The 15998-nt window shown below is 44.7% G+C and overlaps 1 protein-coding gene across 1 annotated transcript in view; it reads right to left on the bottom strand.

Moving 5' to 3' along the window:
- LOC308143915 (uncharacterized protein) overlaps positions 1-11087 on the bottom strand; it is a gene marked incomplete at its 5' end in the record, with an annotated part of 53799 nt that extends 42712 nt beyond the window's left edge. The window contains one exon of the mRNA XM_080514858.1: positions 10901-11087. Coding sequence (XP_080370984.1) covers positions 10901-11087 — 187 coding nt within the window. The remainder of the gene's footprint in view (positions 1-10900) is intronic.
- Between the last annotated feature and the right edge of the window lie 4911 nt (positions 11088-15998).

A 15998-nucleotide genomic window follows, 5' to 3' on the forward strand; every position in this document is an offset into this window, starting at 1 on the left:
TTTAGCACGCAGCCTCGCTACGAGCCTTAGCCTGCAGCACGTCGAAGCGTTTTTCTGACTGCGGAATCACCGAAGATGAGTCCAGGTGTTACTTGATCGTCGACTAGCAGCCCAAGCTAGCGGCTCCCGCTAGGTGCGCGAGCTAGCGGCTCCCGCCGCCGGTGCTTCTTCTCTCCTCTCTCTGGTCTCTTCCAGGCTCAATCTTTCATCAAGGCTCATAAAACACCGACTATAACTTCAAAACACTGTAAAAACTTGGATATTTAAGAGGGAAACAAGCCGATATAAACACAACAGATCGAGATCTGCACAACTCGTGACGTCACACATAGGCTCCGCCCACGAAGAAGAAGGATTCCCCCGACTTCCTCGGCTGGAGATTCAAAATTCAAATAACTTTGTTATGCGACAACAGTCGGAGGAACCTTACAAGTAGAACCCCAACTATCGTTTTTTACAAAGTAGCGTGCTACATTTCCCTGGTACTTTAAGGGAGACTGGATACGCGAGCGTGGCGGCGGAAGCTACTTTTCAAGCCTCGCCATGAAAGCCTAAAGAAACGAGCGGGTTCCTTTGTGTTCCAAAGAAAGAAACGACTGACATGTGACACGACTTCTGTCCCCACGCCGGCGACGGAGGATCATTTCCACGCGGCGCGCTAATCTCTGAGCTTTACTCTGAAAAGGTTCCAGAGGCGACAGGCGGGATGACGAAGCGCGTCGCACCGCAGACGGAGACGCGGTACAACGGACGGTGGAGAGAGAGAGAGAGAGAGAAAGTAAAATGTCTGCGAGGGACAGGAGAGGTGAAGAAGAGCAGGCCTGAGGAGGAAGAGGAGGACGTGGATGAAGAGGTTGGGTGAAGAAAGAGGAGCGGGACCCAGGAAGGTGTGTGTTAGATATCAGTTTATTAGCACAAGGTGCAGTCCCACAACAACGAGGCACGTCTAGAAAAAGGACAAGAGGCTGGAATCGCGTGGCGTCAAGAGGAGACGGTGAGTCTCCAGGACCACGTCTCTGCTGGACGACCTTCTGTGCTTCAGGAGGCGGCAAGACCACCTCGGGGTTTTTTTTTAGGTTGGGCGAAAACACATCAGGAATATCAACAATGTCCGTCTCACTTCCTGTTTGACCCGTTTGAGTCTTTTGACCCCAGAAATCACAAACGTCCCTGGTATCTGATCAGGCTGGGCTCCTCACCTTCCTACCCCCTTAGAAAACGCTTTATTAAACTGTCAGAATTTGGCATTTTTCCAGATTTTTCCAGACTAATCAGTCAAATGTTGCTAAATTTTCGGCGGCGAAGCCTCGTACATGAAAATCACTCGGCGTTTAATGTTTCTGGTTTAGCGGGACGATTCTAGACATCGATGACTTTGCTACACCTGAAGGTAGCAATGCACCGATACCGATACCAGTATCGGACCAGATACCGATACCAGTATTGGATCCGATATCGATACTAGTCTTAAATAAGATATCGATACCAGTATCAGCTCTGATATGATACCGGTATGGGATCAGGTACCGATACCGGTATGGGATCAGATACCGATACCACTATCAGATCTAATACCGATACCACTATCAGATCTAATACCGATACCAGTCTCAAATAAGATATCGATACCAGTATCAGCTCTGATATGATACCGGTATGGGATCGGGTACCGATACCGGTATGGGATCAGATACCGATACCACTATCAGATCTAATACCGATACCACTATCAGATCTAATACCGATACCAGTCTCAAATAAGATATCGATACCAGTATCAGCTATGATATGATACAGGCACCTATACCAATATCGGAACAGATACCCATACAAGTATCGGATCCAGTACCGATACCAGTCTCGAAGAAGAAACCAATCAGATACCGACACTAGAATCAGATCCGATACCACTATCAGATCTAATGCCGATACCAGTCTCAAATAAGATATCGACATCAATATCGGCTCTGATATGATACAGGTACCGATACCAGTAAACCAGGTCAGGAATGTGCAGGACTTGTCCCGAGAACAACGACCTTGTTGATATTCTGATGTGTATTTCTTGATATAAAGAAAAGGGCTGAACAATAAATCGCCAGTTTATCACCACCGACATACATATTAAAAGACGGAACTGTGAATTATTAGTTTCCACTTTGCATGCTCTGCAAAATTAAAATTGACAAAAACTTTAAATAAATTAAATATCATCAATTCAGAGTCACAGCTGTGTAAATTAGTTATTAGTTAATTGGAAGAACAAACCTCAAAATCATAAATACGTTTATTTATTAAGAATTCATTGCCATTAATATCGTCAATATCGCAACTCTCAACAATATTATTTTAATCAAATATTAAACGTTAAAACGACTGGAGACGATCCAAGTGTGTTAACGAACGAACATATAAACAAACTACTGAAAACGAAAGGAACGAAAAAGGAAGAAAAAAAGGGGAAATAAAGGAAAAACTGGAAAAATAAAGAAAAAAAGAGAGAAAAATTGAAAAATAAAACAAATAAGAAAGAAACAACATGAACCCTGATTTCCCTTGTCGACCGACTCGTCCTTTGGTTTGTGAAACAGGAAGTAAAACTGGCGCCGGCGTCGCCGCGGCGGCTCGTGGAGGAAACGTACCAGCAAACTACAACGTTTGGTAGAATTGAACCGCGTGTGGATTTTCACAATAAAACACGTCTGGAAGACGATGAAACCAAAACGAACGTCGTCGGACGGCAGCGACTCGTCTCACCGACATTCTTCACCTCCACGACTTCGCCGGCTTTAGTTTCACCGCTTTAGACAGGAAGTAGTGCAAAGCAGCAAATATCTCACAGTGTGTGTGCGTGTGTGTGTGTGTGTGTGTGTGTGTGTGTGTGTGTGTGTGTGTGTGTGTGTCAGTAGACGGCAACATGTTTTGTTTTGTGGTTGAATTTTGACAACAAATAAATAAAAATCATGTTTTAGTGCCTTTTAAATGAATAAATTAATGGAATTAATGGTCATTTAGGGAGAAGATTAGCCTAACCTAACCTAGCCTAACTCTAACCTACCCTAACCCTAACCAACCCTAACCCTAACCAACCCAACCCTAGCCTAACCTAACTCTAGCCTAACCCTAGCCTAACCTAACCTAACTTGAACCTAACCCTAGCCTAACCTAACCCTAACCTAACCTAACCTTAGCCTAACCTAACCTTAGCATAACCCGAGCCTAACCTAACCTTAGCCTAACCTAACCTTAGCATAACCCGAGCCTAACCTAACCTTAGCCTAACTCTAACCTAACCCGAGCCTAAGCTAATCTAACCTAACCTTAGGCTAACCCAACTCTAGCCTAACCCTAACTTAACCTTAACCTAACCCAACTCTAGCCTAAACCTAGCCTAACCTAACCTTCACCTAACCCAACTCTAACCTATCCCTAACCTAACCCTAACCAAACCCAACTCTAGCCTAACCCTAACCTAACCCTAACCTAAACCAACCCTAACCATAACCTACCCCAACCCAAACCTTACCTAACCCAACCCAACCCTAATCTAACCTAACCTTAACCCAGCAATAACCCAACCCTAAACTAACCCTAACCTAACCTAACCTGACCCTAACCCAACCCTACCGAACCTAACTTAACTTAACCAACCAAGCATTTTCACTTCTTGCTGGATTTTTGACGTGAAAAATAAATCATAAGAAACACGAGGTTAAAAACATTTTAGGACCAAATATGTTGAATGACGTATTAATAAGGTGTGAAACTGTTCGAGTTACAACAGTTACAGACTACATGTGAAGGTTTCTACTGAAAATCACCTCAACTGTCGTTAACAGTGATGAGAAGAACACGAGGTGTGTGTGTGTGTGTGTGTGTGTGTGTGTGTGTGTGTGTGTGTGTGTGTGTGGAGGGAAGAGGTGCACAGAAGCAGAAGCACGGCTGATTGACAGTTGGCATGGCGATGGAGGCGGGGTCTAGTCCTCTGAAGCGTCGGGATTGGGCGAGAAGAAGAAGAAGAAGAAGAAGAAGAAGAAGAGGTGAAGGGTAAACGAATGAAGGAGGGAGGGGAAGGTGAACGAAAGAGGCGTTGGAAAAGAGAGGGGGGGGTGAAAAAATGTGTAAATATGAAGGACGGAGCGTTTAAAGGACGAGAAGAAGGAGGGATGAGGAGAAAGAAGGAAGAAAGCAGGTTAGTAAAGCGACACGAAATCAAAGTTAAGTCTTTCAACAGAGTCGAACCGAAGCGCTTCCATGCAGGAGCCACACACACACACACACACACACACACACACACACACACACACACACACACACACACACACACACACACACACACACACACACACACACACACACACACACACACACACACACACACACACACACACACACACACACACCTGGCCTGTCAGGATTATGCTCACACTGAAGATTCTCTGACCCAGTTTCTACCTCCTGCGTCCAGGTGGGGGGGGGGGCGGGGGGGGGGGGGGGGGGTGAATGGGGGGGGGCAATGATGAGTAGATCTACGAGTGTAGAGCGAGCCTGATGAGACGCCCCCCAGTGGACAAAACGCTCCAGGCGAGTCCAGACCGGAGCGTGTGGCCCGTTAAAATAACACTTAATTAAATTAACTTAGAATCTTTAACTTACTTTTTTCTTTTTTTTTTAATTAAAACAGTTTTGTTAAAAAATGTTGTTACTTTTTCTCGCTCACCAGCAGTATATCTGTCTCTTATTGTATTTTATTTATTTATTCTGTTTATTTATTTCTTCTTTTCAAAAGATTAAGTGCAGTTTATTTTTACATTTAATTTAATATTATTATTTTTATTTAATTTTTATTTTTTACTACTACATTACCGGATATGTTTATATTCTTTTATATTAAAAATGCTGTTCCAAATTCAAAGACATAATCATGTAGATAATCCTAATTTCAATATTTCCCAAAAAATTTTTTTTCAGAATTGAATAATTCACCTGCAAGTTGCCAGTATTTCCTCCTGGTCAGCCAACCTGGCAACCTGCTGTTTTGTTTTGGGTTTTTTTTTAACTGCAGAATTCCTTCTACAGTCGTTAAATTCAGCTTTTCAAAATAAAGCCGACGACTTTCACCAGCCCGTTTTTTAAAAGTGAAACACGGTGCGTTAATATTACCCAGTTACCCATTTTGGGAAATATTGAAATCTTGTTTTGGACGTTAAAAACTACGAGGAGGACGACAGACGATGCATCAGCACTTTCATGCATGGACGTCGTTTCACTGCCAAACACATGCATAGCATAGCATAGCATAGCATAGCATAGCATAGCATAGCATAGCAACTCCAGATTTAAACCAAGCGTGAGCCTTGAGGTTCAGGAGTGTTGATGGAGTCTGTGGTGTTTTGAGGATGACGTAGTTCAGAAGAATAAATGAAAACAACCCCCCCCGTCCCCAAAAAAATAAAAAATAAAATCAAAACAAATACATGAATAAAATTCCAGATTAAATACAGAAAAAAAAACTATGGAGGACTAAATGCGCCAAAATTAAATGAATAAATACATCATTAAATAATCAATTAACATGTGAATTACATATATAAATGTGTCATTAATTCATTGAAATACCAATTTAGTTTATGTATGAATTTTTTCACCATTTATTTCACGGCAACACCATGAAATAATCAATTAAGTGGTAAAATAATAACCCTTTTTTTTAAACAAAATTAATTGGTATTTTAATAAATTAATGACACATTTATATATTTAATACAAATTTTAATTACTTGAAGACACACTGAATAAATTATTTAACGGTGTATTCATTTACTTAATTTTGGTACATTTAGTCCTCCATTAAAAAAAAAACACACACAAATCATAAAAGGTCGTCCTGTTCGGCTTCGTTACACAAAAGTCCTCCAATAATCCCTAAATTCCCGGAAGTCGTCAGAGCGACGCTGCCCACATTTTAATCCGGTAGATTTGCCAGACTGTCGAGTTCAAACTTTAAAAACATAATTCAGAACAACCTTTTCTAGCCACAGAAACAAACTTAAGGTAAACTGGAATTCATCCCGAGGACGAGTTTGCTCAAGAAAATGTGTAAATTTAACCTAGAATTGGACAAAATCTACCATATTTTTCAAAATGGCTGTTGGAATTTGTGAAAAAACATTTTTTTTTTCAATGCATCTGAGACGTACGGCCACTAGGCGGCGCTCAGTCGGTTATCAAGTTGGTGAAAAAGAAAAACAATAAAAGAAAGAAAATCCATGAGTCACAATTGTTGTGATTAATTTAGGCGGGAAAAGTAAAAAAGTACTGGTACAAAAACATCAGTGTCGTCTGCGTATAGGGGTGTCGCGTTACGTGAGTTTAAATCTCACTACTTTATTTCCAATGGAATCAAATAAAAACGACAGTTTAAGTTTTTGCTTGTAATCTGGATTGTAATCTGGATTGTAATCTGGATTTCGACGAATCGTTGTACCGCGAAACAGAAGAGCTGAACTTTGGTTTCGTAATGGAGGAGACCAAGAGAGCAGCTTACGTAAAGATAAATATGTCCACACACACACACACACACACACCAACAGAATCAAACTGAAGTAAAGAAAAGGAATAAAAAAGATCAAAGGCAAAAGAAGAAGAAGAAGAAGACGACCAAGATGGCGGCGGCTGGTGGGCGAGTGGTCGGACAGGAAGTGAATGATGGGACGTGTCTTACCAGGTTTTTGAACCCCGTGAGCTTCTTGCTCTCCATTCTCCAATGCAGTACCCGCCTCTGCACACACACACACACACACACACGCACACACACACACACACAAAACACATTACTATCCGTCTCAGTGCCGATGGCTTGACGAGACAGAAAATCCGAGTCAAATAGAAAACACTGACGCGACTTCTCAGGCGACAATATGACTGCTGTGCACTTGTGTGTGTGTGTGTGTGTGTGTGTGTGTGTGTGTGTGTGTGTGTGTGTGTGTGTGTTAGTGCCACGGCAGCGGGTCTGTGACGGTGCGTCAGGCGTAGCGAGTGGACGGAGCAGCAGGACGTGATGCTGAGCGACGTCTGACCGCTGAATCAGTGTCGTCTTTTTTTTTTTTTATGCACACACCAGACACTCACACTCACACACACACACACACACACCAGGAAAAAACACACACAGACCTGCAACAAAACACAACGCACATGCATGCTGCTGCGACATGCACACGCTAGTGACAACACTCTCAGTGCATCGCCAACTCGTGGATGGATGGATGATGGATGGATGGATGGATGGATGATGGATGGATGGATGGATGGATGGATGGATGGATGGATGCATGGATGATGGAAGGATCTTGTGGCTGCAGGAGCTCAGAGCACAACAATCCCAACCTCACAGTCCTCAAATAATTATTTAATTAACAACTTCAAAGCAAATCCTAAATTGCACGGGCTCAAACAGGAAGTGACCTCACTTCCTGTTTGAATGACTTGAGTATAAAAGAAGTAGCGGACGTGAGCTAGCTTCAGGTCTGACGGCCATCAGACACGCGCACATTTTCTTTAAACTTTTCACACGTTTTAACTTCAACTTCTTGACTCTTTTTTTTTTCTCCAAGAAAAATAAAAGCTATGAACGTTTATTTCCGTAGAGATTTGCGAAAAGCTGCACGGAGCCACAGTCCGCTGACGCCTGTCTCGAGGCAAATGTGCACATTTCAGGTCGGTATCCGCGTTTGTACGACCGCACTTCAAAATAACGTGAAGGTAAAGATATAAGAGCCGTTTCCATGGCAACGTTTGAAGGGAAAAACACGTCATCTTTAAGTCTTTGATGTCAGTTTCCATGGAAATGCCAGAAACACTGAAAACGCTAGCGTTTTCACGTCAGGCCCGCTTTTATCTTGACAGATTGTTCGCACGGTGACTGTCAAAATAAAAGTCCCAGGAGAATGTGGACTGGGAGTCGTGAGGAAACTTTGCGTGGATCGTCTCTACTGAGCATGTGCAGCGCAGGAGCAGCGTTTCTCCGGTTTCCACGGCGACGGAGTGTGCAGAAGTTTCCAGAAAGTCGTGTTTCCAGCAGATATTTAAACTCCATTCATCTTTTTTTGTTGTTTTTCCCCAACAACAACAACAACAACAACAACAACAACAACAACAACAACAACATCCATGCAGGCGCATGCAGGCCACCGGGTTTGAAAGTGAGCGCATGCTGCTGCAGCGCGACGCATGCTGGGGAGCCAGGCATGCAGAAAACGGCGCATTAACGCAACACGTCGCGTGTGACGGCTGCAGAACCAGCGTGAAATCACACGACACTCCTCCTCCTCCTCCTCCTCCTCCGCCTGCTGACGGAGGACAATAACTGGCGGCCTGCCTCGCCCTGCCTGACGCCCAGCGTGTCAGCATGTCAGTCCCCCAGCAGGCCGTCCTGCGGCCGCCTGTCACGTCCCGCCGTCTCACCAGAGCGTCTCCAGACCACAACAGGCCCTGCAGCGCCGTCATGCTGCTGGACCGTCACTCCTCCGCTCCGCTACGCTCGCTCAGCACTTTATTTCTACCGTTATACGTTGGGGTTTTTTTTGGGGGGGGGGGGGGTTATTCCCCCCTCATGTGGTTCTACGTCCTGACCGGCCACAGGGGGGCGCTGCTCTGCCTGCTGCTGCTCCGGAGGCTCAGGTGTGTCACATGGGAAAGGTTTGGAAAGGTGTTCTGTGATATATTGCATCGTTTGTGTCGTATTGTATCATGTCCCATCGTGTCATATGTCATGACATAATATATCATGTCCTGGCCTATCATGACATGATATGATTTGTTATATAACATATGTCACATCATATCATATCATATTGTATCAAATCATATCATATTATATCAAATCATATCATATTGTATCATATCATATATTGTATCATATAATATCATATTGTATCATATATTGTATCATATCATATCATATCATATTGTATTATATATATTGTATCATATCATATCATATTGTATCATATATTGTATCATATCATATCATATTGTATTATATATATCATATCATATCATATCATATTGTATTATATATATTGTATCATATCATATCATATTGTATCATATATTGTATCATATCATATCATATCATATTGTATTATATATATTGTATCATATCATATCATATTGTATCACATCATATCATATTGTATCATATATTGTATCATATCATATCATATCATATTGTATTATATATATTGTATCATATCATATTGTATCACATCATATCATATCATATTGTATCATATATTGTATCATATCATATCATATTGTATCACATCATATCATATTGTATCATATATTGTATCATATCATATCATATCATATTGTATTATATATATTGTATCATATCATATTGTATCACATCATATCATATCATATTGTATCATATATTGTATCATATCATATCATATCATATCATATCATGTCATATATTGTATCATATCACATCATTTCATATCATATCATAACATATCATATATCATCCTGTATCAAAGTGTAGAGAGTCACATTTCACTATATCGTCCGTCATATCATATTATTTTGGTTGGAATTGATTCTATTTGTTGTATATCTATAATCACACTGTGTCTTATGTTACTGACTGGTATCATAATATTACGTGTTAAATTCTGCTTGTTCAGCTATAAAATGTTTTGTACATTATAATTAAAATCCCATCGTCTCATAAACTGACTGATGTTTGGTTCTGGTTTAAACCAGTTTAAGTTTGAGTTTAAACCTCAGTTCTACCGTCGGAAGGAAAAGTCCAGATGTGTGAAACCAGATGTGAACTCAGATCTGAGAGACGTGACCTTCCTGAAGCACGTCAAGGTCGCAAACACCCGGCTGGATTATCAACGTGCTCTATTGACCTGAAAGCGTCTCATGTTTGAGCTGAGACCAGAACCCCCCCCCACCCCCCCCCACCCCCCTACCCACCACCCCCCCGGAGCCCCGCGCTGCTGAGTGACAACCCAGCAGATCCAAAATGGCAGCCAGTGTCCAGCAGTGGCTGATACGATCAGTCATTTAGGTGCAGCTGCCGCCCAGGTTACGTAACGGAGGATTTATCTGAACGGAGACGAACGGTGAAGACGGCGTCCTGCTGGACGTAAAGTCCCAGTGAAATGTAAAACACTACTTTGTAAAAAAATGATAGTTGTGGTTCTACTTGTAAGGTTCCTCCGACTCTGCCCCACCACTGTTGTCGCAAAACAAAGTTATTTGAATTTTGAATCTCCAGCCGAGGAAATCGGGGGAATCCTTCTTCTTCGTGGGCGGAGCCTATGCGTGACATCACGAGTTGTGCAGATCTCGATCTGTTGTGTTTATATCGGCTTGTTTCCTCTTAAATATCCAAGTTTTTACAGTGTTTTGAAGTTCTAGTCGGCGTTTTATGAGCCTTGATGAAAGATTGAACCTGGAAGAGACCGAGAGAGGAGGAAAGGAGCACGGGCGGTGGGAGCCGCTAGCTTTGCGTGGCTAGCGGGAGCCGCTAGCTTCGCGTGCCTTCATGGTCAAAACTCTGATCCTCCATAATGTAAACACAACTTGGGCGTGTGCACAACTCGTGACGTCACTCTATTATTGTCAGAAGCTCCGCCCAGCAGAGGAAATAGCGCCGTTTATCGGCTATTTTCTCTCAGATTGTCGTGTTTTAACATTTTACCTTCAGCCAGTTAGCAGGAAAAGGTCCCTAGAAGAGACACCAGAGTGTTTTGGAGGTGGAACTTTCATTTCACTAGGACTTTAATGTCCTTTAAATTGAACTAAGTCACTTCACTTCCTCTGTCTCGCTGTAGGGGGCGCTGCCCCTCCCCCCCCCCCACGCCATCCGCCTCGCCCTCACCTGCTTTGGCGTCGTCGTCGTCCAGCAGCGGGACGTAGTCCGTCTTCCCCACCGTCTCGCCCACCTGGTCCTCGAAGGTCTCCGCCTCCAGCTGGGCCACGAAGTCCCGCTCCACCAGGCCGCCGGGCGCCGGCGGGGGGACGCTGTCCGTCAGCGCGTCGCTCAGGCTCAGGTCTAACTCCGCCATGGCTAGCAGGGGACAAGAGACAGGACACGTCAAACACCGGGGAAGTGTGAGGACATGGGGATGAGACGTCTTTATACGTCCATCGGTTGCCGTGGGGACGCAGGAAGGAACCGATGAAACTCCATTATTAAATGTGTCGCAACCGATTTCGTCATCGATCCGTTGTGTCGCGCGACTTGTCGACGCTAGCTCGCGGAAATATAGCTTAAAGTTCAAAAAAAGTGACCGGAGTGAGACGTGAGAGTGGGGACATCCTGTCCTGGACGCCACGTCTGTGTCTCACACATATTTTACACATTTACCTTAATGAGGACACCCTGACTGAGACAACCTGCCTGATGAGGACAACCTGCTTGAGGAGGACAACATACGAGGACAACCTGCCTGAGACAACCTGCTTGACGAAGACAACATACGAGGACAACCTGCTTGACGAGGACAACCTGCCTGAGACAATATGCCTGACGAGGACAATCTGCCTGAAGAGGACAAAATGCCTGAGACAACCTGCCTGAGACAACTTGACTGAGACAACCTGCCTGACTGAGACAACCTGCTTAATGAGGACAACCTGACTGACGAGGACAACCTGCATGAGACAACCTGCCTGATGAGGACAACCTGCTTCACGAAGACAACCTGCCTGAGACAACCTGCTTGACGAGGACAACCTGCCTGATGAGGACAACCTGCTTGATGAGGACAACCTGCCTGATGAGGACAACCTGCTTCACGAAGACAACCTGCCTGAGACAACCTGCCTGAGACAACCTGCTTGACGAGGACAACCTGCTTGATGAGGACAACCTGCTTGACGAGGACAACCTGCCTGACGAGGACAACCTGCCTGATGAGGACAACCTGCTTGATGAGGACAACCTGCCTGAGACAACCTGCCTGATGAGGACAACCTGCCTGAGACAACCTGCTTGATGAGGACAACCTGCCTGATGAGGACAACCTGCTTGATGAGGACAACCTGCCTGATGAGGACAACCTGCCTGATGAGGACAACCTGCTTGATGAGGACAACCTGCCTGAGACAGGTTTTTAAAACAGTTTTAACTCCTCCAGCTCACAGGACCTGGACATCAATGTAAATGTTTTCAGCAGCTGCCCGGCATGAGTCCATGACCTTTGACCCCCCCCCCCCCCCCTCCCCCCCCCCCGACCCCCCCATCTCCCCCCAGGCTTCTTCTCCAATCACACAACAGTTTGACTGCAGAGCCACAGGTGTCCACTAGAGGGCGGCGTGTCCCCCTGGGACTGTGTTGCACAGCAGCAGCAGAGTGAACCTAAACATGGACACTGTCTCACTCTGGTTGACGGTCCAGTCGACCAATAGACGTCCAGGACAGGGAGACGTTAAAAAATAAAAATGCTGAGTCATGTTGTGTCATCTCCCAACTATAAAGCCAGATTATGTTTGGTGCCAGAGGCTTCACTGCTGCTCTCGTCTGTCCACCGCCATCTTTACTGACCGGATCCAACAGTCACCAACCAGAACCTAGAACATAGCACCTAGAACCTAGCACCAGCACCTAGAACCAGAACCTAGCACCTAGAACCAGAACCTAGAACCAGAACCTAGCACCTAGAACCAGAGCCTAGCACCTAGAACCAGAACCTAGCACCAGAACCAAGCACCTAGAACCAGAACCAAGCACCAAGAACCATAACCTAGCACCTAGAACCATAACCTAGCACCCTGAACCTAGCACCCAGAACCAGAACCCTGAACCCAGCACCTAGAACCAGAACCTAGCAGCTAGAACCAGAACCTAGCACCCTGAACCTAGCACCCAGAACCAGAACCCTGAACCCAGCACCTAGAACCAGAACCTAGCACCAAGAACCAGAACCCTGAACCCAGCACCAAGAACCAGAACCTAGCACCCAGAACCTAGAACCCAGCACCAAGAACCAGAACCTAGCACCCAGAACCAGAACCTAGCACCAAGAACCAGAACCCTGAACCCAGCACCTAGAACCAGAACCTAGCACCTAGAACTCACAGGAACATGTCCCACCACCCTTCCAGTTACTCGTCTGCATTCATTCATTCATTCATTCATCCATTCATCCATTCATTCATCCATTCATCCATTCATTCATGTGTTGATGCTGAAGCTCAGAGCAGAAAGCAGCAGGATCCTGATGGAGGACCAGTCTGAGCCTCTGTCGCCCCCTGCTGGTCCACCAGGGCCTCACAACTCTGCAAATACTGATGTTTTACCCCCCTGCTGCAGTAATACTGCAGTTTCTACTGCATCCAAGTAAAGTTTGATTAAGATATTTAAGTCCTTCCCAACTTATTGTTTATTTGCAAAACTCTGAAGAATAAGAGGTTTATGGTCAAATAAAGTTTATTAACGTCACAAACTGTCAAATCAGACGTGTTATACTGCTGATACCTGCTAAAATACTGCTAATACCTGCTGATACCTGCTAAATACTGCTAATACCAGCTGCTACCTGCTAAAATACTGCTGGTTTCTGCTAAAATACTGTGAGTTCCTGCTAAAGTACTGCTACTACCTGCTAAAATACTGCTGCTACCTGCTAAAATACTTCTGGTTTCTACTAAAATACTGCTGCTACCTGCTAAATACTGCTAATACCAGCTGCTACCTGCTAAAATACTGCTGGTTTCTGCTAAATTACTGCTAGTACCTGCTAAAATACTGCTAATACCTGGTAAAATACTGCTGCTACCTGCTAAAATACTTCTGGTTGCGGCTAAAATACTGCTAGTACCTGCTAAAACACTGCTGGTTTCTACAAAAATATTGCTAATACCTGGTAAAATACTGCTGCTACCTGCTAAAATACTTCTGGTTGTGGCTAAAATGCTGCTAGTACCTGCTAAAATACTGCTAATACCTGCTAAAATACTGCTGGTTCCTGCTAAACTACTGCTGCTACCTGCTAAAATACTGCTGCTACCTGCTAAAATACTTCTGGTTTCTACTAAAATACTGCTGCTACCTGCTAAATACTGCTAATACCAGCTGCTACCTGCTAAAATACTGCTGGTTTCTGCTAAATTACTGCTAGTACCTGCTAAAATACTGCTAATACCTGGTAAAATACTGCTGCTACCTGCTAAAATACTTCTGGTTGCGGCTAAAATACTGCTAGTACCTGCTAAAACACTGCTGGTTTCTACTAAAATATTGCTAATACCTGGTAAAATACTGCTGCTACCTGCTAAAATACTTCTGGTTGTGGCTAAAATGCTGCTAGTACCTGCTAAAATACTGCTAATACCTGCTAAAATACTGCTGGTTCCTGCTAAACTACTGCTGCTACCTGCTAAAATACTGCCAATACCTGCTGCTACCTGTAAAATACTGCTAATACCTGCTAAAATACTGCTACTACCTGCTGCTACCTGCTAAAATACTGCTAATTCTTGCTAAAATACTGCTAATACCTGCTGCTACCTGCTAAAATACTGCAAATTCCTGCTAAAATACTGCTAATACCTGCTAAAATACTGCTGGTACCTGTGTTTTCCCCGTTAGCGGTGTGTTCACGGCCGACTGACTAATTTACCACGATAGTTTAAAGCTCAATCCTTTAAAAAAAAAAATTAATCAAGGGTTGTAATTTGACCCCAGCTTCCCGCGGTAAGCCGAGTACCCGCTGCACTGTGAAACCCGAGGACTGAATGTGTGGCTAAACACGTCGACCAAAGCTCCGCTTGTAATTTGACACCAGCTTCATTGTTGAGGCGTCGGACCGCCGCCACATTCTAGCGCCAGTTTAACGTTTTCACATCGCTGATCGAGGCCGTCGGCGCAATGGAGGGCTTGTAATTTGACACCAGACCCTTGAAAACACTTTTAATTAAGATGCAGATTTAATTCAACCAGTTAAATACTCAGTTTACTGACGATACTTTACTTTTAGCTTCATCTGCTTGAATCAGTGGAAACGACTCCGGTGTCGTTCAACTGAAATCGTCTTGTTGAAAAATGCGTAATTTGACCCCAGCTTCACTTTTTGACTTTCACCAATGAAAGTTGGCCGAGAAGGTTATTTATTTATTGGTTTGTATGTATTTTTATGTATTTGTATGTAACTTTTCACAAAAACTATTGACCCGAACTACGTAAAGTTTTCAAGGATGATTCGTCACCGAACCTGTAAAGTGAATGAATAATGAAACATAAAGCAGCAAATATATATTATTATTATTATGATTCTCATTATTATTATTATTATTATTCTCATTATTATTATTATTATTATTATTATCATTATCAGTGTTCAAGGACCAACCGTTTAGATTTTACGACATTAATGGCTGAATCACTACATGAGGAGGTGGAGGCCAGGGTAGAGGCCAGGGTGGAGGTGGAGGTCAGGGTGGAGGCCAGGGTGGAGGTAGAGGCCAGGGTGGAGGTCAGGGTGGAGGCCAGGGAGGAGGTGGAGGCCAGGGTGGAGGTGGAGGCCAGGGTAGAGGCCAGGGTGGAGGTCAGGGTGGAGGCCAGGGAGGAGGTGGAGGCCAGGGTGGAGGTGGAGGCCAGGGTAGAGGCCAGGGTGGAGGTCAGGGTGGAGGTGGAGGCCAGGGTGGAGGCCAGGGTGGAGGTGGAGGTCAGGGTGGCGGCCAGGGTGGAGGTGGAAGCCAGGGTGGAGGTCAGGGTGGAGGCCAGGGTGGAGGTGGAGGCCAGGGTGGAGGTCAGGGTGGAGGTGGAGGCCAGGGTGGAGGCCAGGGTAGAGGTCAGGGTGGAGGTCAGGGTGGAGGCCAGGGTAGAGGTCAGGGTGGAGGCCTGGGTGGAGGCCAGGGTGGAGGTGGAGGCCAGGGTGGAGGTCAGGGTGGAGGCCAGGGTGGAGGTGGAGGCCAGGGTGGAGGTCAGGGTGGAGGTGGAGGCCAGGGTGGAGGCCAGGGTAGAGGTCAGGGTG

Source organism: Blennius ocellaris, assembly GCF_963422515.1.
Source record: "Blennius ocellaris genome assembly, chromosome: 19".
Classification (NCBI taxonomy): Eukaryota; Metazoa; Chordata; class Actinopteri; order Blenniiformes; family Blenniidae; genus Blennius; species Blennius ocellaris.